The 17,657-nt window shown below is 43.8% G+C and overlaps 1 protein-coding gene across 2 annotated transcripts in view; it reads left to right on the top strand.

The window, feature by feature from the left end:
- Positions 1 to 17,657, top strand: part of KCNQ3 (potassium voltage-gated channel subfamily Q member 3) — a 364,542-nt gene that overhangs the window by 282,184 nt on the left and 64,701 nt on the right. For both annotated transcript variants that reach the window (XM_054498084.2, XM_054498085.2), the window contains exon 2: positions 17,031 to 17,121. In XM_054498084.2, the coding sequence (XP_054354059.1) occupies positions 17,031 to 17,121 (91 nt within the window). The remainder of the gene's footprint in view (positions 1 to 17,030; positions 17,122 to 17,657) is intronic.

Below are 17,657 nucleotides of genomic sequence, written 5' to 3'. Positions count from 1 at the left end.
TTTACAAAAATGAGCAGAATGCCATAGTTTGCTAACACCTGGGTTAGGTAGTCAAAACCTACCTCTATTTTATGCCTTTGTGGATTTATAGATGGATAGGGATATGATATAGATATAAACATATATATGGATCTAGAAATAGATATAGACTTGTCTGTGTTATATATAGGTATGATTTTCTTTCCCCATTTCCAGAATATGGAAGTTTTTAAAGACTGTTTATTTTTGTTCCTACATGTATTAAGTCAATTTTGGGGTATTTTCTATGATTATACGATAAGAAGGAACAAGGTAAAAAACTAGCATTTGATAAGTGCCCACTATGTACTAGAATTTTTTTTTTTTTTTTTTGGAGACTGAGTCTTGCTCTGTCACCCAGGCTGGAGTGCAGTGGCACGATCTTGGCTCACTCCAACCTCAGCTTCCCAGGTTCAAGTGATTCTCCTACCTCAGCCTCCCGAGTAGCTGAGATTACAGGTGCCTGCCACCATACCTGGCTAATTTTTGTATTTTTAGCAGAGACAGTGTTTCAACATGTTGGCCAGGCTGGTGTTGAACTCCTGACCTCAGGTCATCCACTCACACAGGCTTCCCAAAGTGCTGGGATTACAGGTGTGAGCCACCGCACCTCACCCACATTTACACTTTAAATGATACTCTTTTAATCCATTTGATTATCCCACGAGGTAGATTTAGAAGAAACCTTTTATTCCACAGTTAATAGGAATCAATAAAAACCTACTTAAGGGGAGCCTATTGAAAACAAGAACCAATACTTCATACCAAAGAAGGAAGACAAAAATATCATATTAGTACTTTGTCTTTAAAAAACTATTAAAACACAAAAATGTGTTTATTGTATCTCACACTAAACAAAAAGTTAGGTTATAATTGCAACTGTGTTCTAATTTTTAGAATGAACAAGACTTAGTCAGGTATTAATTGGGGGATATGTTCTTAATGCCAATTTATATAATACAATATGACTTTACATTTTATTTTCCCAACATTTAGGGGTAGGATTGATTGAAGTTTTTAATCCTTTAAAGTATCAATTGTTTTTTTTTTTTAATTTTTCTTGCAAGATCGTCACCTGTCAATGGCCCTGCTGTATTTAAAACAGGTTTCCATCATCATTTCTATCAACTTTGTGAAATCCTGCATCTTTTGTAAACTTTGCCTTTTTGCTTTGCAAGTGGTTCATGTTGTACTACTGAATGGTGTATCTGATGGTGAGGCAGAGACTGACCTACAAAGCCATGACATGCCCAGGGTATAGGTTGCTGTGATATTGTCAAGGATGTTTGCATGGAGACTTCATTAGGGTAGTGCCTTTGGTTATAAAGGTTTTTGCTGTCCTGTGCAATCTCTTAACTAAGAAGACTGAAATAAGGAATATTAAGATAACAAAGATACCTTAATTCGTTACTCCTGTTTTTTTGGTTTTTGTTTTTTGAGATGAAGTCCAGTTTTGTCACTCAGGCTGGAGTGCAGTGGCATGATCTCAGCTCACTGCAACCTCTGCCTCCTGGGTTCAAGCCATTCTCCTGCCTCAGCCTCCCAAGTAGCTAGGATTACAGGCACCCGCCACCATGCCCAGCTAATTTTTGTATTTTTAGTAGAGATGAAGTTTCACTGTGTTGGCCAGGGTGGTCTCAAACTCCTGACCTCATGATCCACCCACCTCAGCTCCCAAAGTGTTGGGATTACAGGCACGAGCCACTGTGCTCGGCCGTTACTCCTGTTTTATAGATAGGAAATTGAACTTTGGAAAAATAAACCTGCCAAAGATCATCACGTTGCTAAGTGGTGAGCTAAGATTCAGATCCTGGCAAACTAGTATTAGTTATCTATTCCTGCATAACAAACTGCCATAAAACTTAGCTAAACACAACACATATTTATTATCTCACACTTTTTGTGGGTCAGGAGTCCAGTCATAGCTTACCTGGGTCTTCTGTTCAGGGTCCCTCACAAAGGCTACAATTAGTGTTGACCAGTGCTGTGGGCTCATCCGAAGGCTCAACTGAGGAAGAATTCTCTTCCAGCCTTTCTTTTGTGGTTGTTGGCCAGGGGCCGCATTTGGTTCTATACTACATGGGCTTCTCTAGCACAGCAGCTTCAAAGCCAGCAAGAGAGACAGTCTACTTGTAAGACAGAAGTTGAAATTTTTTGTAACCTAATCATAGAATTGACACCCTTTACTGTAGTCTATTGACTGGAAACAAGGCACAGGTCCCAGCCAACTTTAAGCAGAGGGAATTACCTAAGAATGTGATGAGCAGAAAGCAAAGATCACTGAGAGCCATTTTAAGGTGTACTTGTGACAACTGGACTCTGAAATATTTACGCTTTTCCTCTTTGGTACCAGTTTATGAGGGAAACATGGCAGGTACTTGCAACATGAAGATGCTTAAAGTGAAACCTCACATCACTTTCTAGTACCTATTACCCTGGCATGAAACTTTTGGATGTTTAATAAAATGCTTTGTTAGTGACGAGACCTCAGTCCACAAGAGAAGGCAAATACTTCAGTCCCTAGCATGCCTGATACATAGAAAGCATGCCACAAATGACAAATTAAATATCACCAGATTGATCTTAGCATCCCAGGATATATCAGAGACATGGTTTGTCCTGGAGAAAAAAGGGAAAACATCTGGAGATGTACTGTTTCTCTCTTCTTGCTTGGCTCAGATTCCCACTGTGCCTGCCCACTCATTGTGGCCAGAGGATCATGTGGACCTGGAAGTTCCTAGCTAATGGCTTGTCTCTAGCCTTCAGGGAGAAAGGAAGGTGACTTGCCAGAGCTTGACTAGCATTGCTTTTATATGCAAGTGTCAAATGAGAACAGGGATAGAGAGAAGGTGTTGGAGGCAGTGTTAATGGGGCTGTTGTATATTTTAGCTGATGACAGTGTTAGTGTGGAGGAGGACATAGGCATGGAACAGAGCCGCTTGGCCTGGTGAAGGCTGAGAACCCTATCCTAGGCAGAAGCCTCCACCGCAACCCTCACCCACCCAAATATGGCATGTGTAGAGCAGATTGGATGAATCTGGGAATACTGACAAAAAGGAGGTCTTCAGAAATAGACAAATGGTTACTCAGACTGGAATTGATGGGACAAGGGACAGTGTGTGAGGGAAATGAGATATCATCTTGCTAGGGGTTCTACAAATTTTTAGTTGATTTGCTCATTCTAAATAAAGGAATCCCAGGTCTCATAAAATAGCAAAAAAAAAAAAAAAATTCCGTGAGCCATGGTGGGACACAGTCATTGGCCTGACCCATCTAAGCTAAAATTCACTCTTGCAATAGTTAAGACATATCAGCCTTGTGTGCTGTGCCAAGCACAGCACTGTGTAGTCTGTGAGCATTTATTTTCACAACATCCCTGAATTAGGAGCTATTTTCATCCCTATTTACAGATGAGAAAACAATCCCTTAGGTGCTAAGTGACAAAGCTGAAGTCTAAAGTCAAGTCTGTTTATCTTTGAAAGCCTTTCCACACCCTCCCACCAGGGTTATTGGCTGAAAGGCTGAACCCATGATAACAGCCTTGACAGACCTTGGGGACCATCTGCTTTAATTCCTTCATTTCACAGATGTAGGCACTGAAATCTGAGGAGAGGAAAGAACTTCTCCAAGCTCCTACAGTGAGTAAATGGCAGAACTGGAAATAGATCTGAGATGTGTAGTTTCTTCAGCCAATCCTTTGGGTTGGGCACTGTGATCCCAAGAGGAAAATTGTAGCATCTCTGCTTCTCCAGATTGGCCTACAAGAGAACACAGTGGCACGGGGTGCAAGCACAAAGTGATGTGCTCTGTTCATCGTTGAATGCCCAGGGTCTAGAATGGTAAGTGCATGTCAAGGAATGGGTAGATTCTATGAGGAGATAAGAACAAAATCCTACGGGAATGCACAAAAGGATTTTTCTAATGTTGACTGGTGAACAAGAGAGGATGAACAATTAGCTCCTAGGGGACAATGGAATGTCTATTCCTAACTTTTGGCATATAATGAATGATCAGTAAATATTTTATTGAATAAATGAATTAATAGAGGAGGTGACATTTGAGTTGAGCCTTAAAGAGTAGAAAGGAGGAGTCATTTGGATGAGAGAGAGAAAACATATGATGGAGAAGAACCGAATTTTGAAAGGCTTGCCACATTTTGATGAAATTGTAAGTTTGATGTGACTGGAGGGAGAAAGAATGAAGACGTAAGCCTAGGAAAGAAAACTAATATATTTTTGGGATCTATTAGGTATCTGGAGATCTGTTAGGTGCATATTAGGTATGCACATGTTTATAATTATAATGTCTTCTTAATGGATTGACCCTTTCATCAATAGATAATGTACTCTTCTGTGTCTTGTAACAATTTTTGTCTTGAAGTCCATTTTAAAGTATGATATTACTGTAGCCACCCCAGCTCTATTTTGGCTCCTGTTTGCAAGGAATAGCATTTTCTATCTTTTCACTGTCAACCTATTTGTATCTTTGGATCTAAAGTGAGTCTCTCGTAGACAGCATATAGTTGAATCATGTTATTTACCTTTCTTTCATGACATGATCTGATTTGGGGGAACCTGGTTTACCTTTCTAAAGAGTTGGAACTTTACCCTGTAATGGATAGGAGGAGCCCACAGCTGTATTTAAACAGGGGTTTGGCATAATCAGTATCCTTGCTTAGAAAAATGGTACTGGAAGGCATCTACCGATGACTACGTGGTAAAGGGCACACTCTTTCAGTACCCTCTCCTGTGCTCTCTTCTCCTCACCAACAGCTCTTGCTGCCTCTTTCCAGCTCAGAGGGCTAAGTAGCACTGAAGGCCCCCTAAGGGGACATGCGGATATCTGCCATTGCCTAGCTCAGCTGCATCAAGTTGCTGACCCTGAAATGCAACCTCACAACACAGGGTGTTTATTCTATTAAATAGTTGTGAGTTTTGCAACTTTTAAGATAGTATTAAGAGATGGAATCATTTTGAATGACTTCAAAATTATTCCTTGTACTTTTTTATGTGTTTTATAAAAGTCTGACATTTGCCAACATGGTTTATAGTGCCTAACACCTCATAGGTAAACAAGCACATGGCATATTTGGAGAGAGAAAAAGTATAAATGTTAAATGAAGAAAAACAGCGGTCAACTCTCAAAAGAGAAGATGAACACATCAGTTTTGTTTTAATTCCCTGAATGACCCTGGTGTATGTTATTTAGCCTTTTGCCCTGATGTTGGTGGGGTTCGGCAGAAGTGGACAGGTTGTAATCAGGTAAAAGAATAGCACCAATGTCCATAAAGATTCACTCTTTGATTTACCAGAGAAAACGTATAAAGTGGCACAGTGGAGGATGCAGCAGGCTGGGAGCTGAGAGACCAGAATCCTCTTTCTAGCTCTGCGGGGAGTTATTTTGTAGCCATAAGCAAATCACTCAGAACTCTGATGTACAAATTTCCTTTCTGTTAGATGAAAGAATAATAGGTCCTTCTTAAGGTTTCCTGAAATTTCCAGCTAATCAAATTTTTGAAAGAGCTTGGCATGAGTCAAATCAGGAAGAGGAAGATTTAGAAAAACGATTTTAGCTCTGACTTATGTTCTCATGTCTGGGTTCCAAGGGAATGGCAAATGGTTGGTCTTTTCCTGCACCTGTGACAGACATCACGAATCAATAATGGCATTTCCCCCCAGTTAACGTGGCTGCAATCTGGATTCTTTTCAATACCGCATTCCTGGCAGCCTTAACCAATCCATCCTAGTGGGTTTTCAAGATAAAAATGATTTGTCAACCCTGTTCTTAGTGGATGGAACAATTCTCATTAGGAGATGACTCAAACATCCTTTTTGGGGCTGACTCAGAAAATAAAGAAACCCCTGGCGCACAGTGGGTGCTTTACATCTGAGGCTTTTCAATTGAGGGTCAGCAGCATCCTCACACAGTTTGAGGTCTGTCACTGCCTTTTAAGGTTATGTCTAATTCTTAAGATCGAAGATCAGTAATGGTGGCCAAGGGTTAGGACAGGTGCAGCTAACTATGATATAGCAATGCCTGTCTTTTAGACAATTCAATTCTGCCTTCACCTAGCTAGGAAAAATGTTTCTATGCATCGCTATTCAATGGCAGACAGACAAGGATTCTAAGAAAGAGAGTCTAGTGCTACCTTCTAGGACATTTTGGGGCTACAGATGCTCTGAAAGCTGTCCATTGACAGCTGTAATTAGAGCAGGAGCCAGCAGGGGTATCTGGAAGCTATCTGGAATGTTACTGAGATTTTCTCTGCCAAATATCAGACTCCAGAGGAAGAGAAGGTGTGGCTCTGACCACATCTCATTCTCTGCAGATTCTCTTCCAAGACCCCATTGCTCTCAGCACAGTGTCTGACTCCTCACTCCCCTTGTGTCCCTCCTGCCTGAGCTTGGAGGCTGAGTTCCCCATCTGTAAAATGGGGATACAAATAAAATGATAGTCCCCTTCCTTGCAGTGTTGCTCTCAGGAGTAAAAGAGAAAATGATGTACGAAAAATTCCTGCATCAATGTTTTCACCGTGTTTGTCTCACTGTGAATGAAGCCTGTGAGGGGATGTTTGGCTGGAAACCTTGCCTCTTACTTCCAGCAGGCTCAGCTTTGGAGTCTATAAATGGATGCCAGACATGGGTGAGAAGAGGCGGCAGGGTTTTCCTGGTACCACTGTGGTCATCCCTCACATCTGCATCTGCAAAAGCCTTCCTTGCCTGCTGCCTGACAGAGGTTATGTATCCAGTGGGCCTGGACAGCTCACACTGGTTCCTGTCCTGAGGCCCCTGCATCTGACGCTTTAGAGCCACGTGCAGCTACAAAGCAGGCTTCCTTGTGTCAGTTCCCTTTTGCCCTCCCCAACCTGGGCTTGGATGGAAGATGGCCGAAGGTGAGGAAAGAATACTGAGGGTGGAAGCATGGAGGCGATAGAGACTGATTTAAGGGCGTATTCGTGACTGTTGACCTTGACTGGAATTGTTTGCAAAGACAGCCTGGATGCTGCAGACAGAAGGCTGCTATTGGCTCTCCCCAAGACTCCTGGCCACAAACCCTTGCTCACTCCTGCGGGGTGTAGAAGGGAGGGAGAAGTGGTGGGCAAGGTGCAGAGGAAGGACGAACAAGAGAGGAGAGGAGCAGTGGAGGGAAGGATGCAGGAGAAGGAGAGGAAAAGAACTCAGGAATGCCAGGGCAGTAAGAGAAGAGCAGAGGAAAGGAAACAGTCAAGACTACATATAGAGAAAGACCGGGCGCTGTGGCTCACACCTGTAATCCCAGCACTTTCCAGGGCCGAGTCAGGTGGATCACCTGTGGTCAGGAGTTCGAGACCAGCCTGACCAAAATGGTGAAATCTCGTCTTAAAAATACAAAAAATTAGCCAGGCGTGGTGGTGCATGCCTGTAATCCCAGCTCTTTGGGAGACTGAGGCAGAAGAATCGCTTGAACCCGGAAGGCAGAGGTTGCAGTGAGCAGAGATTGCGTCACTGCACTCCAGCCTGGGTGACAGAGCGAGATTCCGTCTCAAAAACAAAAAAACAAAAAGTAAACAAACAAACAAAAAACACCAGACTATAGAGAAGGAAACTGAAGTGACAAAGGACAGAAGAAAAGGAAGAACAGGAATAATCGATGAGAATGGAGAGAGAGGAAACCAAACAGGAAGAGAAGCAGAAAACCAGGAAGAAAGCAGCTGGGGGCGGGTCTCACGTCAAGACCCCCAGGAAAATCTCTAGCCCCACGTTCAGCGCCACATCCTTGTCCATCAGTGGGACTGATAATGTTGTCTCCGTCTGAAATCAAGTTCATATGTTAAGGGTAAATTGAAATATGCAAGAAACTAAGGAGCGTTTCCTCTTCTCAGGTTAAGGAGGGTTTCCTTGATGATTTTAGCTGTATAAATTAATGATTGTTCTCCTGTCTTAGAGAGTGGGTTCCTGCGGTCGCTGGTGAGGCGTGAGAGGCGCGGGGCTACGCCGGGCCTCTGCTGCCCCCTCCTGGCCAAAGGTGGGCTCCGCAGGCTCCCTGCGAATGGGAATCGGCTGAAACTGCAGTTTGGTGGTTGGCGAAGGTGAAATTATCCCTTCTCCTGGCTCTAAAAGCAGACAATGAGAGCTGAAAGAGAGTTAGATATTCAGCCCCGACCTTTCCCCTAAGCCTTAAATTTAGATTTCAATCAGCCGGATGGAGATTTCCACTTGGACCTGAAGTGCAGCAGGTCCGCAAGTAGCTTCTTATCTTCGCGGTCCTGCTGGCCGCACCGCACAGCTTCTTGATGTCTGCTAACAGCACATTGTCCACTTTCTTCCCACCCCAAGACCCTCCCAGTGCTCCTCTTGCTCGATCTTTATATCCCATTAGTCACAACTCCTGCCAGGACCACACAGGAGGATGCTCTCTCATGGGACCCTTGTCATCTCTCCAGCGCACCCTCCTCCTCTCTGGTCAGCTCATGATAACGTCGTCTTGACTGTCCACCCTAAGACCCTCCCAGTGCTCCTCTTGCTCGATCTTTATATCCCATTAGTCACAACTCCTGCCAGGACCACACAGGAGGGATGCTCTCTCATGGGACCCTTGTCATCTCTCCAGCGCACCCTCCTCCTCTCTAGTCAGCTCTCATGATAACGTCGTCTTGACTGCTGTCCTGGCAGAGACCTGTCTTTGGATAGAGATTACAGACAGAGACAGAGATATGGATATATATATATCCATATCCATATCTATATGGATATCGATATGGATATATATATCCACATCCATATCTATATGGATATATATATATACACATCCATATCTATATGGATATATATATATATATACACACACACACACATCCATCTTTCTGTATATATCCATCTATCTATATATATATCCATCCATATATTATATATAGATAGATAGAGAGATACATATATATGTATGTGTGTGGATAGATAGGTAGATAGGTAGATAGATCTTCTAGGCTGGGCACAGAAGCTCATGTCTCTGATCTCCATACTTTGAGAGGCTAAAGAAGGAGGATCTTTTGAGTTTAGGCGTTCAAGACCAGCCTGGGCAACATAACGAGACCCCATCTCTACAAAAACAAAATTAACCATGAGTGGTGGTGCACACCTGTAGTCCCAGCTACTTGAGAGGCTGAGATGGGAGGATCACCTGAGCCCAGGAGTTAGAGGTTACAATGAGCTATGATCACGCCACTGCCTTCCCACCTGGGTGACAGAGTGAGACCATGTATCTTTAAAAAAAAATCTTCTGCAGAATAAAGCTCAAAGTCTTCATTTGATCCTCAACATCTTTCATGTCGTGCTCCCAGCCTGTTTCTCCAAGTTCACCTTATATCCCTTGCCTTTAATTTCAACAAGGCCATTGCTAATCACTGAAATTGTTTGTATTCATTCTCTAAACATATATTGGTTCTTATTAAGTGCCAGGTTTGAGCTATTCACTGAGATACAGAGAGGAACAAGACATAGTCTCTGCCCTCCAGGAGTAGAGTCTAATAGAGCAAATGCACACATGCAGCCCAGACCTCCCTTGGGTTACCCTGCTCTATAAAAGTGAGATGAACTCGGTGCAGATTCCCATCCCACATGGTATTAGTTTTCTATTGCTGCGTAACAAATTGCCTCTAACTTAGTGGCTTACAACAACATACAATTTTTTAATCTCAGTTTTCATAAAGAGTCTGAGCATGGCTTAACTGGGTCCTCTGCTGAGCATCTCGTGAAGCAGCAGTCATGGAGTTGGCTGGGACATGTTCTTCTCTGGACCTTGTGGGAGGACTCCCCAATATCCCATGATTGTTGATCCTTGCAGTTCCAGAACAGGTCCCACTTTCATGCTGGTCATCAGTCAGGGGCTGCTCTCAAGTCCAAGAATCCCACAGTTCCTTGCCACATAGCTCTCACAGGCCTTTCAAAACAGCAGCTCACATCAAGACCAGCAGGAGAATCTCTAGCTCCAGAATGCAATGGCAGAGTCTCATATAATGTAACAATCACAGGCATGACTATCCGTTGCTTTTGCCATATTAAAAAAAAAATACACAGAGTAGTGACATCTTATCTCTTTGGGCATATTCTATTGTTAGAAGCAAGTCACAGATTCTGCTTGCACTCAGAAAAGACAATTATGCAACTGTCTGACTCATGGGAGATTACCTTAGGGCATGCCCACCATACACACTACTTGAATCTTTCATACATACATATCCGAGGTACAGGGAGCTGTGTAAAGTCTCAGAGTCCAGCTAAGGACTCCTTTTCCTGCCAAATTAGTTCAGCTGTGGGACACCTACCTGTCTCCTTTCCCCATGCACTGATCCAGCCATGGGTTCCAGCACGAGGATCAATGCCAACTAAAAACAAAGTCACTTACAAGGCTGTGGTTGATGGCTTGCATTGTTGGACCAAGAACTTAAGATTTTAAACAATCTTGTTCTTAAAAATCCTTCAGCATGTGGCTAAACCATATCCCCTTCTCTCTCTCTCTCTTTTTTTTTTTTTTTTTTTTGTCATTTTTAGCCCTCAACACCAATCCCCATATCTAATTTTTGGATAATTTTTTTTTTGAGATGGAGTTTTTTGCTCTTGTTGCCCAGGTTGGAGTGCAGTGGCATGATTTCGGCTCACCACAACCTCCACCTCCCGGGTTCAAGCGATTCTCCTGCCTCAGCCTCCCGAGTAGCTGGGATTACAGGCATGCACCACCATGCCTGGCTAATTTTGTATTTTTAGTAGAGAGGGGGTTTCTCCACGTTGGTCAGGCTGGTCTCGAACTCCCTACCTCAGGCGATCTGCCTGCTTCAGCCTCCCAAAGTGCTGGGATTATAGGCATGAGCCACTGTGCCCAGACATTTTTGGTTAATTTTTATTGCTAAGTAGTTTAGCAGTCTCATGTTTTTAGGGTTGCAACTTTTACCTCAATCGGATCAATAAAGTATTTCTCCAGGCAAAGGCAGTTCCTTCCCTTAAGGGAGTCCTATTTTCAGGTGTTGGGACATTATGTTTTATTTAGCACATGATGTACGCAAACAATTACAAGATGATAATGGGTTGTGGTCCATGCTGGAGTAGAAGTGAATCAGGGTGCTCTGGGATCCCAGGGATGAGATCACACAAGGGAGCCTGCAGAGAGCAGCTGGGGTCAGGGAAGGCTCTGGAGGCAAGGCATGACTGGCGTTGCCAAGACATTAGCAGGTTAATGATGGGGACATGGCAAAAGTGGGCAGGGAAGAGGACCATCAAGACAGAAGGCACATGGGCTCAGAGAATTTGAGGAAGTTCTGTCATTCCTATGACCAGCCTGGGTGTGGGGAAGCAGTGGGAGATGACAAGGCTGTGAGAAGGGCAAGGCTAGATCATAAAAGGCCTACATTCCTTGTTAAGAAAAATCAAACCTGGTTCTTTGTCCATGAACTTTTGCACCTCCTGCACGTGTACATGTTGTTCATGAGGCCTAGGGGTCCAGACTCCAGGTCAACACATAAAATGGAGAATGTCCTGGATAAACTTGGACATATGGTCAACTGTAGCATAGCTTTGAATTTCCTTCCAACCTCTTGGCTACAGCCCCTCCTGGATGCTCCCAAAGCATGTGAACACTTGGGTCATAACCTCAACCACACTCTCCAATAATTATTTGTCCTGTTTTCCACATTGAACTAAGGAGTCCTTGCATAATGAGGAATAGGTTTTATTCATGTTTATATCCTTAAAACCAGTACTATGTCTGGGACAAAAGAGGCACCAAATAAATTGATATTAAATTGCAATAAAATGATAGTTAACTCTTACTGAAGGCTAGCTCTTCCAGGCACCTGACATGGATTACATCATTGAATAATGGAGGATATGGACATTTAATTGGATTCATTTTACACAGAAGGAAACCATGATGCAGAAATGTTTTGTATTTTGTCTAAGAACACGCAGGTCATAAGAGAAAGAAAATGATTCTAAGCAAGGTCTTCTCTACAGAGCCTATGAATGAATAAAATAAAGTCGAGAGAATCATAATGTGTTGCGGGAAGTCAGGGACCCCAAACGGAGGGACCGGCTGAAGCCATGGCAGAAGAACGTGGATTGTGAAGATTTTATGGACATTTATTAGTTCCCCAAATTAAAACTTTTGTAATTTCTTATGCCTGCCTTTACTGCAATCTCTAAACATAAATTGTAAAGATTTCATGGACACTTAATCACTTCCCCAATCAATACCCTTGTGATTTCCTATGTTTGTCTTTGCTTTAATCTCTTAATCCTGTCAGCCGAGAAGGATGTATATCATCTCAGGACCCTGTAATAATTGCGTTAACTACACAAATTGTACAGCATGTGTGTTTGAGCAATATGAAATGTGGGCACCCTGAAAAAAGAACAGGATGACAGCAATTGTTCAGGGAATAAGAGAGATAACCTTAAACTCTGACCACCAGTGAGCCAGGCAGAACAGAGCCATATTTCTTTTCTTTCAAAAGCAAATGGGAGAAATATCACTGAATTCTTTTTCTCAGCATGGAACGTCCCTGAGAAAGAGAATGCGCACCTAGGGGTAGGTCTCTGAACTGGCCCCCCCAGGGCGTACCTGTCTCTTATGGTCGAGATTGCAGAGGTGAAATAAACTCCAGTCTCCCATAGTGCTCCCAGGCTTATTAGGAAGAGGAAATTCCCGCCTAATAAATTTTGGTCAGACCGGTTGATCTCAAAACCTGTCTCCTGATAAGATGTTATCAATGACAATGGTGCCCAAAACTTCATTAGCAATTTTAATTTCGCCTTGGTCCTGTGGTCCTGTGATCTCGCCCTGCCTCCACTTGCCTTGTGATATTCTATTACTCTGTTAAGTACTTGATGTCTGTCACCCACACCTATTCGCCCACTCCCTCCCCTTTTGAAAATCCCTAATAAAAACTTGCTGGTTTTTGTGGCTTGTGGGGCATCACAGATCCTACCAACGTGTGATGTCTCCCCCAGATGCCCAGCTTTAAAATTTCTCTCTTTCGTACTCTGTCCTTTTATTTCTCAAGCCAGCCGATGCTTAGGAAAATAGAAAAGAACCTATGTGATTATCGGGGCAGTTCCCCCGATAATAATGTGGACTTGCAGAAGGTTCTGAGAGTGATTAAGTTCCCTGCATGTTGCCAAGGGCTTGACTGGCCATTGATGAGCATGTTTCTATGAGAGCACCATGATCCTCAACAATTGATTCAACAATATCCCTCATCAATTATTTCCTGAAGTCCTCAGAATCATGGTGAGGTGAGCTCTAGGCAAATTCATTATTCTCATTCCCCAGATGAGATGACCAGGATCTTCCAAGTCAATGAGCTGCTCAAAATCACATAAAAAGCACCAGAGCTTCCTTTTAAGCTTGGACTCCAAGCTTTGTAGTCATTTTACTGACAACATAGTTACCCTGACGGTAGTGATTCTTTCTGATGAATGTCTTCATCTCTAAAATGGGAATGGTCATATCTAACTTTGGAGATTGTAGTAACAGTTACTGATGTTGTTACCATCATCAACACCACCACCAGCAACATCATCACCAATGCCACCACCACTACTATCACCACCACCATCATCACCACCACCATCATCACTATCACCACCACCATCATCACCATCACCACCATCACCACCACCACCTCCACCACCATCATCACAACCATCATCATCACCACCACCATCATCACAACCATCATCATCACCACCACCATCATCACTATCACCACCACCATCATCATCATCACCACCACGACCAGGACCACCATCATCATCACCACCACCACCACCTCCACCACCATCATCATCACCACCACCACCACCACAACCATCATCATCACCACCACCACCACCTCCACGACCATCATCATCACCACCACCATCATCATCACCACCACCACCACCATCATCACAACCATCATCATCACCACCACCATTATCACTATCACCACCACCACCATCATCACCACCACCATCATCACCACCTCCACCATCATCACAACCATCATCACAACCATCATCACCACCACCACCACCATCATCACAACCATCATCATCACCACCATCATCACTATCACCACCACCATCATCACCACCACCATCATCACTATCACCACCACCACCATCATCACAACCATCATCATCACCACCACCATCATCACTATCACCACCACCATCATCATCATCACCACCACCACCATCATCATCACAACCATCATAATCACCACCACCACCATCATCACAAACATCACCACCACCACCACCACCACCATCATCACAACCATCATCATCACCACCACCGTCATCACTATCACCACCACCACCACCACCATCATCACTATCACCACCACCATCATCATCATCACCACCACCACCACCATCATCACAACCATCATAATCACCACCACCATCATCACTATCACCACCACCATCATCACCACCACCACCATCATCACCACCACCATCATCACTATCACCACCACCACCACCACCATCATCATAACCATCATCATCACCACCACCACCACCATCATCATAACCATCATCATCACCACCACCACCACCATCATCACAACCATCATAATCACCACCACCATCATCACTATCACCACCACCATCATCATCACCACCACCACCACTATCATCATCACAACCATCATCATCACCACCACCATCATCCCTATCACCACCACCACCATCATCATCACCACCATCATCATCATCACCACCACCACCTCCACCATCACCATCATCACCACCACCACCACCTCCACCACCATCATCATCACCGCCACCACCACCACCTCCACCATCATCATCATCACCACCACTTCCGCCACCATCATCACCACCACCACCACCTCCACCACCATCACCATCATCATCACTACCACCACCACCTCCACCATCACCATCATCACCACCACCACCACCTCCACCATCACCATCATCACCACCACCACCTACACCACCATCATCATCACCACCACCACCACCTCCACCACCATCATCACCACCACCACCTCCACCACCATCACCATCATTACCACCACCACCACCTCCACCATCACCATCATCACCACCACCACCACCTCCACCACCATCATCATCACCACCAGCATCACCACTGTCATCACAACCATCATCATCGCCACCACCACCACTATCATCAGCACCACCACCACCACTATCATCACAACCATCATCATCACCACCACCATAATCACTGTCACTACCACCATCACCATCATCATCACTACCACCACCACATCCACCACCATCATCACCACCACCACCACCTCCACCACCATCACCATCATCATCACCACCACCACCACCTACATCATCATGATCATCACCACCACCACCACCACCTCCACCATCATCATCATCACCACCACCACCACCACCACTATCATCACAACCATCATCATCACCACCACCATCATCACTATCACCACCACCATCATCATCACCACCACCACCACTATCATCATCATCACCACCACCACTATCATCACAACCATCATCATCACCACCACCATCATCACTATCACCACCACCATCACCATCATCATCACCACCACCACCACCTCCACCATCATCATCATCAACTGAGAAGATATGGGGTTTAGGGGAGGCAGATATCAGACATGGGTCACGGTCGAATTTCACATAAAATGGCCAAACACAGGAAGGAGTTGGGGATCTTGTTTATGTTCCTGGGCATGATTGGAGACACAAAGATTCAGGTCTGAAGATCAGCAGGTTTATAGATCAGAAAATATGATCAGGATCACTAAGGGTCAGAGGCAGGACTTGGTCCCAGCCAAGGTCAGAAGGAGACATTTCCATCCTCCTTACATCATGGTCCTTATGGTCACACCATGAGACAACTTTCTGTTTATCTGGACTGTGAGCTCATGAGGACAGATCCAGCTTATTCATCATTGAATTCTAGCTCTGTATGCTCAGTGTCTGCCATTTAAATATTGAATGAATGAATGAACAAAAGCCAAAAAAGCATGCGTAGAACCTAAGTAGAGTAGAAAACCAGAGTACCTGGAGTAGGAGAGCTTAGAGTATGTACTACCAAGCTTCACCCATAAACCCTAGCTTATAAATTCCCTCTTGGACACCCAGGGAACCTGGTATTGACAACTAAGCCAAAGACTCTCCACCAAGAGGGAGAACCATTTTCCTTGGTAAAACAATGAAACATGGACTGTCTCTCACTTTCTCTCTCTCTCTCTCTCTCTCTCACACACACAAACACACACATGCACCTCACAGTTTATAAAGATAACAATCTTAAATAATTGTTTGTAGTTCACTCCTGCCTGAGCCTGGTCATGAACCAGGTGACCTCTCTGTGAATTTTAAAGGACCAGCATTCTGAATCCTTCAGTGTGGTAGTTCCTCTTCTTTCTAGCATTTCAAAAACAATTCCAAAGATCCCCAATTGAAAGAGCTTCCATTGACTGTAAAAATGAACAATATTCATACTTGGCGACAATATTCATACTTGGTAACAGAAGCCTTTGCTGAATTTTTCAATCTTTGGAATAAAATTGTGTTTTCTTCATTCTAAGAAAACATTTTCATATATTTTTAAATCAGTCCTATGTGTGTAGAACACATTATTAATTCATATTCTTATTGACTTGTGAAAAGTTGTCTTGACTTTTGGACTTTCAGCAATGTCCTCGAGGTTGGAACCAGATGATCTAGTTTAAATTCTAACTAGATAATTCTACTAACTAGCTGGTTAAGTAAAAGTATGCACATTGGTCAACTTCTCTCACATTGTTTTGTTTCACTGGGATGATCGTTTCCGCCTGCCTTGCAGGTTTGTCATGAAGATTGAATGGGATAGCATATAAAGCACATGTCAATGTCCAGCGGAAGTTGCAGCTTCATCCTGGAAGACACCTTTCCCCATCTTAGCCTCAAAGCAAGCCATGACTCAAAGGTTCCTTAGTCTATTTCTTTCTTCCCCTCCAGGTTCCTGATTGTCCTGGGGTGCTTGATCCTGGCTGTCCTGACCACATTCAAGGAGTATGAGACTGTCTCAGGAGACTGGCTTCTGTTACTGGTAAGATTGCATTCTGGGGTAAATGCTTCTGGTTGGGCTTCCACAGTGATGAAAAGGAGGTTGCCCTTGGGTACACTCCTCCCTGACTGGTTGCAGCTTCTTGTAGTCTCCAGTCAAGTCCAGGCCCAAGGAAAAGCAAAGCCTCCATTACTTGGTATGGCCTGCCATGGGCACATGTGGGGTGAAGAATGGCATTCCTGGTAAACATTTGCTATTCCACATTAGAGAGAAGGGGAAATAAAGTCAAAGCAAAAACCAATGCATGTTATTAAATTATAAAATACAGCTTCCCAATCCTCTAAAAGTTAACACAAAGGCATGTTTCATTCTAAAACCTGTCTCTGCTTTTTCTTCCTGGTATCCTACAATATAAACTCCAAGAATCTCTCATTCTCTCCAAGGCCAGGTACAGAATTCCATTTATACATGAAACTCTTAAATCTCCCCTCCTGGGGCCTCCATTTGTTTTCACTCTCTGTCCTCCATCAGGTGGTGTGATGGAAACAGAGCAGGGTTAGAATTCTTGGGCAAGTCAG

This window comes from Pongo pygmaeus, chromosome 7 (assembly GCF_028885625.2).
Source record: "Pongo pygmaeus isolate AG05252 chromosome 7, NHGRI_mPonPyg2-v2.0_pri, whole genome shotgun sequence".
In the NCBI taxonomy this organism is placed as follows: Eukaryota; Metazoa; Chordata; class Mammalia; order Primates; family Hominidae; genus Pongo; species Pongo pygmaeus.
The sequence above is the reverse complement of the archived record's forward strand: the minus strand, read 5'-3'. Positions and strand labels throughout refer to the sequence as shown.